The sequence below is a fragment of the Panthera tigris genome, chromosome E3 (genome assembly GCF_018350195.1).
Source record: "Panthera tigris isolate Pti1 chromosome E3, P.tigris_Pti1_mat1.1, whole genome shotgun sequence".
NCBI lineage: Eukaryota > Metazoa > Chordata > Mammalia > Carnivora > Felidae > Panthera > Panthera tigris.
In genome coordinates this window covers 31,794,100-31,808,003 of record NC_056675.1, presented here as the reverse complement: position 1 = coordinate 31,808,003, position 13,904 = coordinate 31,794,100, and the positions used below count along the sequence as shown (strand labels likewise).

The window sequence follows — 13,904 nt, the reverse complement described above, 5'->3', positions numbered from 1 at the left end:
CACCAGCAGAAAGGTTATGACGCACTGAAAGCTCAGACGATGGCTAGTGTGTTTTTAGAATTGCTAAAGGCATGTGCATCGTTTTTTTAGACCTAATATTATTGCGCACTTAATAGGCTCCAGTGTGGTGTAGACATAACTCTTACATACCCTGGGAAGCCAAAAAAAAATGCATCTGACTCGCTTTATTGCGGTATTTGCTTTACTACGTTGGTCTGGATAAAATCGACAATATCTCCACCGTGTGCCTGTATATTTTTTAGGATGTGGGTATGATAAAACCAATCAAAAGGGAAAGCAGGCTGAGATACAGACAGGATACAAGGCAGGGATGGGAGGGCTGCCTCGGGATTAGATGTTGGCCATTGTTAGGGTCCTAGCTTTTGATGGATGGGCGTAGTATGTGACTAAAATAATTATGGCAATTTTTAAGGGGGCTTGCGTAGCTCAGTCGGTTAAGCATCCAACTTCAGCTCAGGTTGTGATCTCACGGTTTGTGGGTTCAGCCCCGCGCCGGGCTCTGTGCTGACAGCTCAGAGCCTGGAGCCTACTTTGGGTTCTGTCTCCCCGTCTCTCTGCCCCTCCCTGCTCGTGCACTCTCTTTCTCTCTCTCAAAAATAAACAAACCCTTAAAAAATATTCAAGAAAACGAGAGCAGGTCCTGCAAGGACCAAAGAGAATACACCATGATCCGGATTATGATGTGCCCGCAATTCTGTGCACCTGGGGTTCCTAACCTGAGTTCTGGCCGGCTGGACAGGTTCCCCACCTCATCCAACCATCTGCCACCGTCCCCTTGCTTCCCTGTTCCCGTGTCACCTCTACACTTATCTTCCGTTACATTCTGCTTCAAGGTGACTCACTCTTCCCACCCCACTAAATATTAGGGTGATGTAATAAGCAATGGGTATATCACTGTCATCAATGGCAAAGCAATACCTGTGCCACAAAGAGAAAGTAACTGCAAACATACATAGGCAGAGAACGACACGCTATTAAGTTCCAGGTCAAGGGTGTAGACAGAGCAAGATTCTGAGCCCAGGGTCTGCTCTCTCCGGGTGACAAGGGGCTGAGCCAGCCTTCAAGGGATGTTACAGCTGCGTAACAGGAGGTGAAGCTTCTTCCCCTTGAACCAGACAATCGCTGTGTGATTCAGAGCTACGTGACGGCTTCTCTGTGCCCTACCTAACCCCACCCTGCAGACCTTACCAATGGGTCACCTTTCCCTTTGGGAAACGGCCCGAAGGCCCAGCCGTTTCCAGTTGTATTTACGCCTGGTACCCTTTTGGGGGGAGACCCAGCCTGATAGCTGTGGCTAAGCAGGGAAGCCCAGCTGGAGTCAGCTGGCTGACACCTCTCTGCTCCCCAGAAAGCCCCTCCCTGGTTCCGGCCCCTCCAGCACCCCAGGGAAGCGGGCACAGGGCCAGGCTGGCACAGGGCAGGCCCAGCTGGGTCTCAGCAAGCCCCAGGGAGCCAGGGTGAACTCATCGCTCGCCCTTAATTATCTTCCTGGCTAATGAGCATCTGAGAAGCTCCACGCCATCAACAGAGAGGACCCCCCTGGGAGATGCTGGGGGCTGGGAGGTTCTAAGGGCCAGATGTCACCCTGGAGGAAGGTGGCAGGGGCCCTGACAGAGGAAATGGGCTTGGGGAGGGGACCTACGCTTCCTGCTTCTTCTCTGTAGGGGAGAAGGCCGGGGCCAGGCAGGAAGTTACAGCCACGGTTAAGGGCACTCGGCAGCCTACGATGTGAGGACGAAACATGCTCGGGGGGCCCCCCACTTGTGTGACCTCTAGCCAAGGGCCTCACCTCTCACCGCTCCAAGCACAGTTCACAAACCATCACTACCCCCTGGGAGCTTGTGAGAAAAGCAGAACTTCAGGCCCAGACCTACTGAGTCAGAATATGCATTTTATCACGACTTCCAGGTGATTTCTGTGCCTCAGTTTCCCCATCCGTCAAATGGGGTTAAAATGTGCTTATGCATATGTGGTGTTTGCTGTCTGTTGCTACTGTTACTCGTGTTCTTCTTATTGAAACAACTCACTCCGGACAAGAGGAAGCCTGGACCCAGGATGCTTACGACCAGCCCCCCATCTCTGAGCATTCCCACGGGTGGGTTTCATGGGACCCCCTGTGAAGAGGAGGAGCCTGAGGCTCAGAGAGGTGCGGTGACTTGCCCCAATTCCACATGGTGAAGCCCAAGTTCACCCCACACCTGTCTGCCCCTGTTACTAATGTTAAGAGCGGGGCACCCAGGTGGCTCAGTTGGTTGAGCCTCCAACTTCAGCTCAGGTCATGATCTCAGTTTGTGAGTTGGTGCCCCACATCGGGCTCTGTGCCAACAGCTCAAAGCCTGAAGCTGCTTCAGATTCTGTGCCTCCCTCTCTCTCTCGCCCTCCTCTGCTCATGCTCTCTCTCTCTCTCTCTCTCAAATAAACATTAAAAAAAAATTTTGTAAAAGTGAATGGGTAGGATTGCTTCCTCTGCATCGGAACCAAGCATTTGATGGGCTCACAATGACCTTGTGATGGTGACCTAACTCCCACCCCCATTTTCACATGAAGGACAGAGAGGGTAGGCTGCTTTTCCAAAGCTAGCCAGCAGGAAAGGCTGGATTTGAACCCAGTGGTCTCTCAACTTTTAAGTCATGGGGCATTTTCCCAGAATCTTTCTCCCCAGAGTGTCCCTGGCATCCTCACTCATCTGCCAGTCCTGGCACTGGGATTCTGAGCTCACCCCTGCCATGTCCTCACCACTAATGAGGTCTTTGCCAACTAAGGATGGGGCTGTCCAGACCCGCTGGAACTGGCTCATTGGGAAGAACCTGTTTCCTCCTGCTCTGGGCTCCCAGGTGTGGCTCCTCTGGGCAGGGCCCAGGAGCTGCTCTGAGATGCTTGATCTGGCCTCAGGGGTACCTGACCTCAAGCTGGGCTTCCCTGTGCCTCTCTGTCCCCTGTTCCCGCTTAATTACACCCCCTCCAGCCACCCGCCCCCCCCTCCCCCAGTTCACCATCTGGACCTCCTAGGCTAGGGTGTAGCGGGGCCAGGCCCGGAATTCTGCAGTGTGATTGTTCATTCATTCATTCACGCATCATCCCCATATTCAGCACCTACTGGGTGCTAGGTGCGATTCTGCAGACTTGGCAGAAAAGGACAGACCCAGTCCTGAGGGGGAGAGACAGACCAGGGAGAATAATGAAGGGGACTGCTGTGGAGATCTGAAAGGTGAAGGGCAAGAATGCTGCAGCAGGAGGAAAGAGCACTGCCAAAGGCCCAGAGCGGGGAAACAGCTGGGTGCGTGCAAACCTGGAAAGAGGCCAGCTGTGGAGCGGGGGGAGTAAGGAGGGCCTGGCCACCAGGCCTGGTGAGCTGGGTTCTCCCATCTTCTCCCAGAGGCTTTGCTGGAGGCTGGGAAAGACTGTTACAGCAGACAAGCCTTCCAGCTCCCAGGATGAGGGGCTCCCCCTGCCCCCCTCCTGCCTTCCAGACCGGGGGGGCCCTGGAAACTTGGGCCACAGAGGCTTTGGAGGACCCACTCTCACCTCTCCTGTAGGCCCCAGCTGGCCACAAAGGGAGTGTCATCTCGCTGGACTGCCTTTTTGGGTGGACAAATGGAGATTACTAACTGGCACCTTGGGGTTTACAGGTAGACAAGGCCCGGCCTCAAATCCCACCTCTATCACGAGAGGGCTGGGGGTACTTCAGTACTTTGGAGTCTGGGTTGGTTCTTCTGTCCCAGGTCGGGTCGAAGAAGTGTGTTGAGCGGTTAGTACAGGTCGTGGCACCTGGTGGGGGCTAATCCCAGGGTTCGTACGTTCAATTCCATGACTACAAGCGGCCAAATGCCCCGCGGCCTCAGCCCGCACCTGCATGAGAGCTCCGTGAGGGCAGGGGCGTTGTCTGTCGTGTTCGTGTCTGTTCGCGTGGCCACCGGCGAGCCCGGCACCCGTGGGTGTTCCGTAGTGTGGAGCCAACGGAAGCATGAACGATGAATGAATGAATGAATGAATGAATGAATGAACGAATGAAGGGAGGAGTGAATGACCTGCTCCTTCCCCAGACTAGCAGGTTCAACTCCAAGGTCCCGCCTCTCTGCTGCCCCGGCCCGGGGTTCCGCCGCTCCCCGTTTCCAGGCTACACCCTTACCTGCGGCGCGCCTCAGTTTCCCTCTCCGTGAGTGGGCGGGAATAGGGGCAGCGTCGGGGCGCTGGAGGGAGAGCTGCGGCCGGCGTCCCGCACAGCCCCAGGCGCCCAATCCGCGCGCGCCGAGGCCGAGCCCGCCCCCCGCCCCCGCCCCCGGCCCCCGGCCCCCTCCCCCAGGACTGCCAGCTGCGCTCAGCCCCCGCCCCTCCCGGGCCGCCCCGGCCCCGCGCGCACGTGACCCCGCCCCGGTCCGCCCCGCCCCGCCGTCCCAGCGCGGGCTTCCATTGGCCGCTCCCAGAGGGCCACGCCTCCCGCCGGGGCGGAGCCGGGGATGCTCCGCCCGCCGCAGAGCGGGGCTCCGGCGTCCCGACGGTGCGCGGCGGCCGGACCGGGCTAGCTGGCGGGCGGAGCCGGGCCCGCGGGGCTGCCGCGGGGCGATCGGGCCGGGCTGCGGGCGGCGCCATGGTGAGCGGAGCCCGACGGGTCGGGCGCTGGGACCGGGCGGGGACGTGCGGGAGGGGAAGGGGCGGCCCCCGATGGGCTGGGGGCTCGCGAGGGGCGGCTCGGCCGCGGGCCGGGGTGGGGGTGGGGGTGGGGGTCGCCGCGGCGGGGGAGGGACGGCCCGGGCGGGGTCGCGGCTGCGGGGCGGGGGGCGCGGAGGATCTGTTCCGGGGGGCCCGCGCCCGCGGGCGGGGGTTCTTTGTCCGCTGCGCTGCGGCGAGATCGGGACAAAGGAGGCGGCGGGGGGCGGCGGCCGCTTTGCGGGGAGCGGGTGTTTCCCCCCACCCCCACTGCATGCCCGCCACCGCGGCCCGCAGTTCCGCGCCCCAAGCCGGCCGCCGGGCTCCTCGGGATATTTGAAATTAACGGAGAAGGCGGGCGTCCTGGCGTCCCCCAGGGTGGTCCGGCGGGCTCCGGGGGTTAGGGGTGGGAGTGCGGCTGCTGGCGACGTCTGGCGCCCATTTCGCAAGTGGGGAAACTGAGGACGGGCCGCAGCATTTGGTGCCGGGTTTCCATCGGCAATGACTGCGCGGCGTGGGCATGACTGGGTATAGTGGCCCCCCCCCCCTCCGTCCCCCCGGGCGGGCAGACTGGAGTCGCTTCTCCAGCTGTCTGTCCCCCTCCAGCTGTCCCCCAGTAGGCTGAGCCCCTTCGTCCCTCTAGCCTCACTCAGCTCCTTGGTGGAGGGGTGGAGATGGCGTCGCCTGGCAGGGTTAAATGAGAGGGTGCGTGGAGCTCGTCTGGCACCGCGCCTGCACGTCGACCGCGCTAGGCACGCGGTAGCTGCCGGGCGCCTGTCATCCCTGTGTCCCCAGCATCGAGCCCTCCTCACTCTGCCTGCCCCAGTGGGACAGGGGTTCACCTGGGCCTGAGGCAGGGGAGTGGGGAGGTGGGGGTCAAGAATATGATATTTCCCTGTTAGGGTTGAAATCTGGGATTCCAGATGCAGATTGCCTGGGTTTGAATCCCTCTGCGGCTACTTCTGAGCTGTGTGACCTTGGGCAATTGACTGAACTTCTCTGAGCCGCATGTTATCTGCAAAGTGGGCATAGTGATAACACTAGGGTTGTTTTGAGGCTGAAAGGAGAGCTGATTCGTGTGAAGCGTTCAGCATCTCAGCGTCTAGCACAAAGTAATCATTGCCAACTTTTGTTCAGCATCTACTGTTATTGCCAGAGTCGTTGGGCCAAGTGGCTGACCCTGTGAGAATGACCAGTGGCTGATTCACAGGGTGGGGGCATGAGCCTCATGCCTGGGCCACACAAGACCAAGACTGACCTTGGGGCAGTCCCTCGGCTCAGTCTGTACCAGCTTCCTCTTCTGCCCGCGGGGAACCTAGGGGGTTCTGGTGCGAGCTTCCTCTTCGGGGGGGCTGGGGTATGGTTGGGTGGGTGACGGAGGCTGAGGGGACACTGGCTACGTGGCTGGGCACAGCCCCGTGATGGTTAGTTTCCCATCGGCATCCCTGCTACTCTCAATCCTGGTTTTTGGAGTGCAGGAACCTCACGGGATGCATCCTTGGGTCCCCACGCCTGCTTGGGCCTGGCGCGGAGTAGATGTTTCACCTGCGTCCTGCCTGCAATCCTGTGTTTCTAATCGGAAAACCAGGCAGGAAATGTTTCTGGCTTGTGAACTGGGGTCCCCCAAGGGGCAGTGTCTGGTTTCTTGGCACACCTGGCAGATAGATGGCTTTGTTGTCGCAGGGCATGGCGTAACCCCTAGGGGCAGTGCCACAAGCACTGTAAGCAGGGGCCCATGTAAGCAGGGTCGTCCCAGAGATGGAGGCTGCAGGGTTGGGGTGGCGAGCTGGCGTCCTGCTGGGCGGGGTGACACTTGTGATATGCCCAGTTAAGCGAGAAGGTGGCAGGTGTCCTTGAGGAAGAGGCTGTGTGTCGTTACAGGCCCGGACCAGGCTCTGTACCCTCCTGGGAGGCAGGTCCTTGGGGACAGGAGGCGGAGGTGGTCCCAAGGGCTCACTGTCCTCCCTGTGGCACCAGGAAGGCGTGGTGCCTGGTGACACGCAAACCCCATGGCCCCATGGCCCTTCCGTTTTCCCATTGCTTATCACCGCTCATCCTCCCCACAGCCTGGGGGGTGAGGTCAGGGCCTCATTCCCACTTTGCACACTGAGAAACTGAGGCCATGCGGGGCAGTTTGCGTGGCTAGGTCAGAACAGCTCACAGTAGAGGGGGGAAGGCGGTGGGGGAGGTGGGGGTGTGAATCCTGTTGCTAGCTGTGGCCCCCCTGGGCCTGAGTGTGTAAGGTCACCCGTGGACTGGGGTTAAGGCTCCGTTTTGGGGTCCCATGAAGAGGCAGGTAACTGGACCCCAGTGCTACATTGGGGAAGACCTAAGTTGTGGGCCTTTGAGGGACAGCAGGACAGTGAAAGGCATCTGCCCTCAGCTTGCTGGTGGCCGAGGTGGGGACTCTCCTTTTGAACTTGCTGGTGGGCAGAGGGGGCAGGGAATGGGGGGCTCAGGGGGGCGGCCTCAGTAGACTGGGAGGCGGGGCTTCAGGGCCTGTTTTTGCAGGAGCTGTGGGGGAGACCTGAGGGACAGGCCACCCTGGTCGAGGGAGGCAGGGCCGGGGGTCCGCAGAGTGGGAGGGTGGAGGGTTGGTCCTGTATGTTCCAGGGAATCCAGATGGCCTCGGGTTTCCAGTGCTGATCTTTGTCCTGACCGAGGGAGCTCGTGAGGACGTGCTGCTGAGGTGGGGGACGAGGGAGTACGTTCTGTTGCCCGCCCCACCCCCTCACCAGTCTGGCCCCACCCTCTGCATTTGGAAGACCCCTTCCTTTGGTCACCTGGGCTTCCACTTCTGGGGGCACATCCTGCTTTCTGGCTCTTCACTCTTGAGCAATCTACTCGAACTGTCTGTGCCTCAGTTTCCTTATCTGTAAAGGGGGGGTTGAGACCAGTGAGCAGGGTCGTTAGGAGGATTAAACATAGGGAATGAATGTTAACTCCTTGATGATCATTCTCAGGGGTCCGGGTCTCCCACACGCCATCCTGGGCATCCACCCGGCCCAAGCTGTGGCCCTCCTGATCCCACCCCGTGGGTTTTCCTGGATCAGGGCGAGGCGTCTGCTGATTGCAGGAGCTACTTTGGTTCAGAAGGGCATGAGAGAAGTCCAGGAGAGATGGGGTCCAGCCCGGGCCAAAGAGGGTGCAGGGGTTGGAACCAGCCAGCCGCCCTCATGCTTCAGGTTTCCTCTGGGCTCTGATTCTTGGTGGCCCCCTCCTCTCCCTGCCCCCCAGCACGTGGAGGCAGCTGCCTTTCATGGGCTCAGGCCTGCTGTGGATCCACCTGCACACGATGCCTCTGCCCTCGCTCTCAGGCTGCAAGCCTCTGGCAGGAGTCGGTTGGGACAGGTGCGGGGACCCACGCGTAGGGTCCCAGTAGTGGCTTTGGGTTGGAGAGCTGGCTCGGGGGTGGGGTGCTGCTGACCATGATCCCCATGAGGGCAGGGGCCCCTCTATCTCATCACTCTGTCCCCAGGCTCGGAACTCTCAGCAGACATTTATTGAGCGCCTGCTGTGTGCTGAGAATAGGGCTGGGGATCAGCCGTGGGCAAGATGGACAATGCCCTCTGCTTACAGACTCAGAGTCCGCCAAGGCGGCATGTTCTCTGACCCGAGAGAACTTCAGGCAGCAGGGAGCCCTAGGGAATGACACAAAGTTGTGCAAGGCGGTGGCAGGCGTGGGGCGGTGGGGCATCTGGAGCCAGGGTGGTCTGGGAAGATATCTTCCCAGAGGGACCTGCAGAGGAAGTCCCATATAATAGGAAGGGGCCAGTCATGGGACAACCCAGGAAGAACATTCCAGGCAGAAGGAACAGAAAGTTCAGAGGCCTTGAGGTGGGAAGACGGGGAGGGGCAGGGGGTTTTGATTCTCTGCTGATGTCAGGGAGGGTTCTGAGCAGCGGATGACGCGGTGAGATTTTTTGTTTTTTAATCAGTTCCCAGGAAATGTTGCCGAGTGAATGAAGCAATAAGCAAACGCATTCTGGGGGGTGCCAGGGAGCATAGGCCGGTCATGCCCATGGCCTGGTCACCCGGCCCTATGCTCATGGCGGGGAGAGGCCCATACCTGGCTCTGCCCAGTCCTCCTGGCCTGGGGCAGGTGCAGCAGACACGGCTTGGAGGTCACCACTCCTCTCGAAGGGTCCCTTTAAACTGGGGCTGCTGCTGTCTCCGTTTCCTCATCAGTCCAGGGGCCACTTGGCTTCCCCCTGGACTTGTAGGTGCCTCCTAGGCCCCCCGGCAGGTTCGGCCCCTGGGGTCCCCCCACCCTCCATCTTGCTGCCACTGTTTGATTTCCCACTTCCTGCCCCCAAACCACCCCCACTCCCCAAACACACACACACTTCCCCTTCTGAATTGATACACCGCGCTGTCTTCCTGTCCGGGGGCCTGGTGGGAAGGCAGGTGCGCCAGCAGGCCCTGGACACAAGAGGTCCGGGGAGAGGGACGAGGCACGTGGGTTGTCCTCCCTAGCAGGAGGAGAGCCTGGGGGTGGGGACAGGTTCCCCGGCCCAGCTGGCAGGCCGTCTAGGGGTGTGCGGAGGGGGCGGGGGGCTACCTGTCCTGTCTGGAGGCCTGGGGGGACAGGCTGAGAGGGCTTGTGGGAGCTGATGGCAGCCCTGCCGAGGACGGGGAACAAGCCAGGATAAGCCTGTGCACTTGGCAGCACAGAAGTGTGCAGGGCCCCTCCTGGAGCACACAGCCCGATGGGGGAGGCGAGTGCTAACCAGATGGCTGTGCTGTGGGAGCCAGGGTTGCGCACTGAAGCAAGCGCCCTGGAGGGAGCGGTGGGCGGCGGTGGGGGGGAGAGCAGGTGCAGTTGTAGGACAAGGAGACCCTCCTGGACTCTCCCCGCTGGACTGCGGAGCCTGGAAGGTGTCCCCCCCCCCCCCCCTCAGCTGGCGTCAACAGCATCAGGGCTTCTCACCCTCCATCCACACTGTTGATGTTTGGGGCCCGATCTCTGTTCGTGGAGGGCACTGTGGGATGTTTAGCACATCCTTGGCCTCTGCCCACTCCATAGCAGTAGCACCCCCACAGCCAGTGGTGACGGCAAAAATGTCTCCAGACATTGCCAAATGTCCCTTGGGAGGCACAGTCGCCCCAGCTGAGAGCCACTGGACAAGGGCGAGGGGAGCAGAGCGTTGGGGCAGAGGAGGACCTGCGGGGCCAAAGGCCTGGAGGTCAGAGGCAGTGGGATCACTGTGGCTAGGGAGTAGCAGCAAGTAGGGATGCGTCCCGTCAGGCCCTGTAGGTCACTGTAAGGACTCGGGGCTTTTCCTCTGGGGGACCGGGTATTGGCTACAGTGGACCCGTACAGGTGGGCCAGGGAGCCTGTTGGCCGTGACCACAGCAGCCTGACCCTGCAGGTGGGAAGAAGGGGGCAGACTGCAGGGACAGTGCCACCCCCCCTGCCCAGGATGCCTCTGCAAACGTGAGCACCGGTGGCAGGGCCGTACTGGGGGGCCCCCGGTTCCAGGACAGACCCCAGGGGAGTGGACTTAGCTGCCTCTGACCTTCAGGCTAGCCTGGCCTTGGGCGGGCGGGGAGTCTCCCTGGTGTGGGTGAGAACCATTTCTAATTAAGGCGATGATTGCTCAAGGACGTCAAGTTCCATCCTGTCTGGAGGGAAAACCTCCCCGTCCAGTGCTGCGTCCTTGCGTTGACGTCCCTCTCACCAGAGAAATGGATCCCGCAGCTGGCTCTTACCGCGTGCCCGGCGGGCGCGGGCTTTTCCCCACCCTCACACCATTCGGGTGCGAGTCACTATCATTTGGTTCGTGTACGGTGAGGAGGAGAAGCCAGAAAGTGCAGGGTCTTGGGACCCAGGGGCGCCCGCTGGCTTCAGCACCTCCAGCCTCGTCCACCATCACTGGAAGAGTCTGGGTGTTTTGTATGTGCCGTGCCTCCCGCTGCCGGCCGCCCGTGCCAGTCCCCAGCCCCGTTAACAGAGGAGGATCCCGAGGCCCTGCGAGGCGGAGGGGCTGGTCTGAGCCCGCAGCGGCCAGACGGTGGTCCGGCCGCCCACTGGCACCAGCTGACGCTTCGGGTCCAGCTGCCCACCGCCTGCGGCTCCTGCGCCCTCTCAGCAGCAGGCCCTCTCCTGCCTCAGAGCCTTCAAAGACGCCACTCCCCTGCCAGGAACGCTCCTCCCCAAGGGCCGTCCCCTCTTGCCAGCTCAGCCTCCGCCTCGCCTCCCTGGGTCTCACCCACCCCGCCCAACGTAGCATCCGGACACCAGGTCCCCCGTGGCCCTGGGCGTGGCCCTGATGCATCTGTAGTGACAGGCACTGGTGTACTGACCCGTGTGCAGTCTGGGTCCTGTGCCTGCCGCTGAGCTTGGAGCCCGTGGGGTCTGCTCTGTCCCGCCCTTCCCTGCCCTCCCCAGAGCCGTCCTGAGTGCCTCCACGGTCCAGGACCGGGCTGCTTCGGGCTCTTCCCAGGCCGGCTGCAGCTCCCTCTCCCAGGTGTTCCAGAAGACTGGGTGACTTCCCCATGCCGCCTGTTTGAGAGAGGGACTGATGTCATTTCCCAGTGTCTTTCACTGGGATGAGGGCAGGGTGGTCAGGCCTGAGATCTGATTACAGAGAGACCCCGTGGGAGAGCCCCTGTCCCCCACTCCGAGCCCGTTAGCTGTCGGAGTCCCGCCGGCGCCTCACCCCTGCTTTGTCTTCCAGGGCCCTTGCATCCAGCCTGAGTTCCAGCCTCGCTGAGCCGACCGCCCTGCGAGCTTCCTCCCGCGGAAGCGTCCCCAGGCGCTGACCATGTCTATTATGGACCACAGCCCCACCACGGGCGTGGTCACGGTCATCGTCATCCTCATCGCCATCGCGGCCCTGGGGGCCTTGATCCTGGGCTGCTGGTGCTACCTGCGGCTGCAGCGCATCAGCCAGTCGGAAGACGAGGAGAGCATCGTGGGGGATGGCGAGACCAAGGAGCCCTTCCTGCTGGTGCAGTACTCCGCCAAGGGACCGTGCGTGGAGAGGAAGGCCAAGCTGACCCCCAGCGGCCCAGAAGTCCACGGCTGAGCCGGGATGCCGAGGCCCCCAGGCCCTCTTGCAGCCGGTGCGGAGGCGCGGGCGGGGGCCGCTGAGAGGCGGGGCTGACGCTTGCTGGCACGGCCTCGCCGGGCTTCGTCACCGCATGCACGGACTCCCGACGTCCTGGCCGTCCTGAGCCAGGACCCGGTGGCCCCGGGCGTCCCCTCGGCCTCCTGGTGGGACTGCCCATTGCAGGCAGTGGGCAGGCCTGACCTCGCCGGGGCTCTCGACCCCGTAGCGCTCTTGTTACTTGAATGTTTAGCTGAGCCTGTTCCGGAAGGAGCTACTTCTGTAATTCGGGGACTCACAACCCTCTGAAGTGTAAATAGGCCCTGGAAGCATGTGCTTAGAGCCTCGTTTGCTGATTTTTAACGATACCGTGTAGAGCACGTGGGACCGTAGCGATGATGAGCCGTCGCAAGGCTCCGCCGGGGGCGGGGGCCTGGGACACGGGAGGGCCTGCGGTACACGGCGCAGGGGTCTCCACACGGGCGTGTGCAGGCAGAGGACGTGACCCGTCCATTCTCAGTGTCGTGGCTCAGCAGCTGGGGTGCTGTGGGGATTTCTGCTTGGCTGGCAACGGATGGAGGAACCACACGCCCCTGCTTCGGTCGCCGGAGACCAGTTCCCGTTGAGAGCGGAGTCACTGCAAGGAGGCCTCTGCCCCTGGCCAGCCGGTGAAGGACGAGTCAGGGCACGCGTCCCGAGGGCTGCCGGGCGGCCTGGCGGCGGAGCAGTTTCTCGAGCAGGCCGAACACTGCCCCCCTCCCCCCCCCCCCCCCCCCGTGCTGTCCCCCTCCCTGGCATCACTTAGCGCAGGCTTCGTTGGAAACACCAGAGCCCGTGGCCCCAACCTTCATCTGAAACCCAGCCGGCCCGGGAAAGAGGAACTCGTGCTTTTTTGTTTGTTGTCGTATTTAGTATTTTCTGCACTGGAGGGTGGGGGGAGGTTCGAGGGGTTTTTCCCTCCCCCGTTCACACATTAGTTTCCTTTCTTCTCAGAGTACCACCCACCTGCTGGGTCCCAGGCCCCTCCTTCCCTGGCGGGCCACCTGGGAGAGTACCCTGACCTGGCTCGGAGAGCCCCGAGTGCGGCCCAGGGTTGTGAGCACATCACCTGCCTGACGGCCCCTGGTACGGGGCGCCTGGGGGAGGGTGCGGAGGGGGGTGGGGGGAGAGTGAGTGTCAGGTTCAGGACCGGGTTTCCACGAAGATGAGTTGGTGGCTGTCTTGGTGGGGCCGGCACCCCCAAAGCCTGCATCCCCAAGGCGTCCCACTTGGGTGAACTCGCTAAGATTGTGAATCCCAATCCCGAAGCACATCCTCAGCTATGGTGATTAAAACGTGGCTTGTGTAGGCATCCTTCGTAGTAAACTGGGGGCCGGCCCGGGCTTCACCTGGGAGCCCTGGCCCTCGGCGGCTTCCACCCCACTCCCAGCCCACCCCTTCCTCCTCCCAAGCTCTGGCGGCCTGCTCAGGCTGGCCGAGGCTCCTCTGGCCTCACCAAGTCTCCTCAACAAAGCATGTTGAACTCATCTACTTTCTGGAACCCCCAAGGAAGGAGCTTAGGGAACACTTCATTTTGGCGGCACTTAAACTGGGGGTCAAACGTGAAGTATCAGCTCGGGGGGAGGGAGGAGGGTAGCTCTTTAGCCGGGTGAGCTGAAGGCAGGAATGAGATGCCCCAGGGGGCTACCCAGGAGCCCGGGCAAGGCGGCTGGGCCTTATTTAGCCCAGGAGAGATGTCGGCCCCTAAATGGGGATGGCCGAGCCTGAGAAGTCAGGCAAGACCCCCTCGGAGCCCCCGGAGGCCGGAGGGGGCCAGCTCGTTCCAAGATGCTGGGCAGGAGATCAGGGAGATAGCTGGCCTTCTGCTGAAGGGCCCTCCAGACAAACGTGGAAGGCGTCGGGGTGTCTGATCTGTTCTCCCCGCATTTCAGAACTTCCAGGCTTTCTACCTCTCCTTCCCGCAGCCAGCCATCAGCGCACGCCCAGGTTGCGTCCCCTTGGGGAGCCGAGGACCCCGGGGCTGACCCCGACCGGGGTGGTCCCAGGGAGGTTTGGGTTTCGAAACGATGAACCGCCACTTTGTCCTGGGTTCTGCTCCCGGCGGGTCCTCGATCCCACGATGCCCCAGTTGCCAGGGGTGACATCCCTGCCGTGGCAGTGGGTGCCCGGTCACGGTCACAGGCA

General features: G+C 61.6%; 1 protein-coding gene across 1 annotated transcript; it reads left to right on the top strand.

Moving 5' to 3' along the window:
* Window positions 1-4,527: 4,527 nt before the first annotated feature.
* SNN (stannin) lies at window positions 4,528-12,489 on the top strand. The gene is made up of 2 exons (XM_042972427.1): window positions 4,528-4,612; window positions 11,349-12,489. Exon 2 carries the CDS (start codon window positions 11,436-11,438, stop codon window positions 11,697-11,699), a length of 264 nt encoding a protein of 87 aa, XP_042828361.1. The 5' UTR covers window positions 4,528-4,612; window positions 11,349-11,435; the 3' UTR covers window positions 11,700-12,489.
* Window positions 12,490-13,904: the final 1,415 nt, after the last annotated feature.

Excerpts from the sequence above, each read along its gene's own strand:
- SNN (XM_042972427.1), top strand. The coding sequence starts at position 11,436 with ATGTCTATTATGGACCACAGCCCCACCACGGGCGTGGTCACGGTCATC.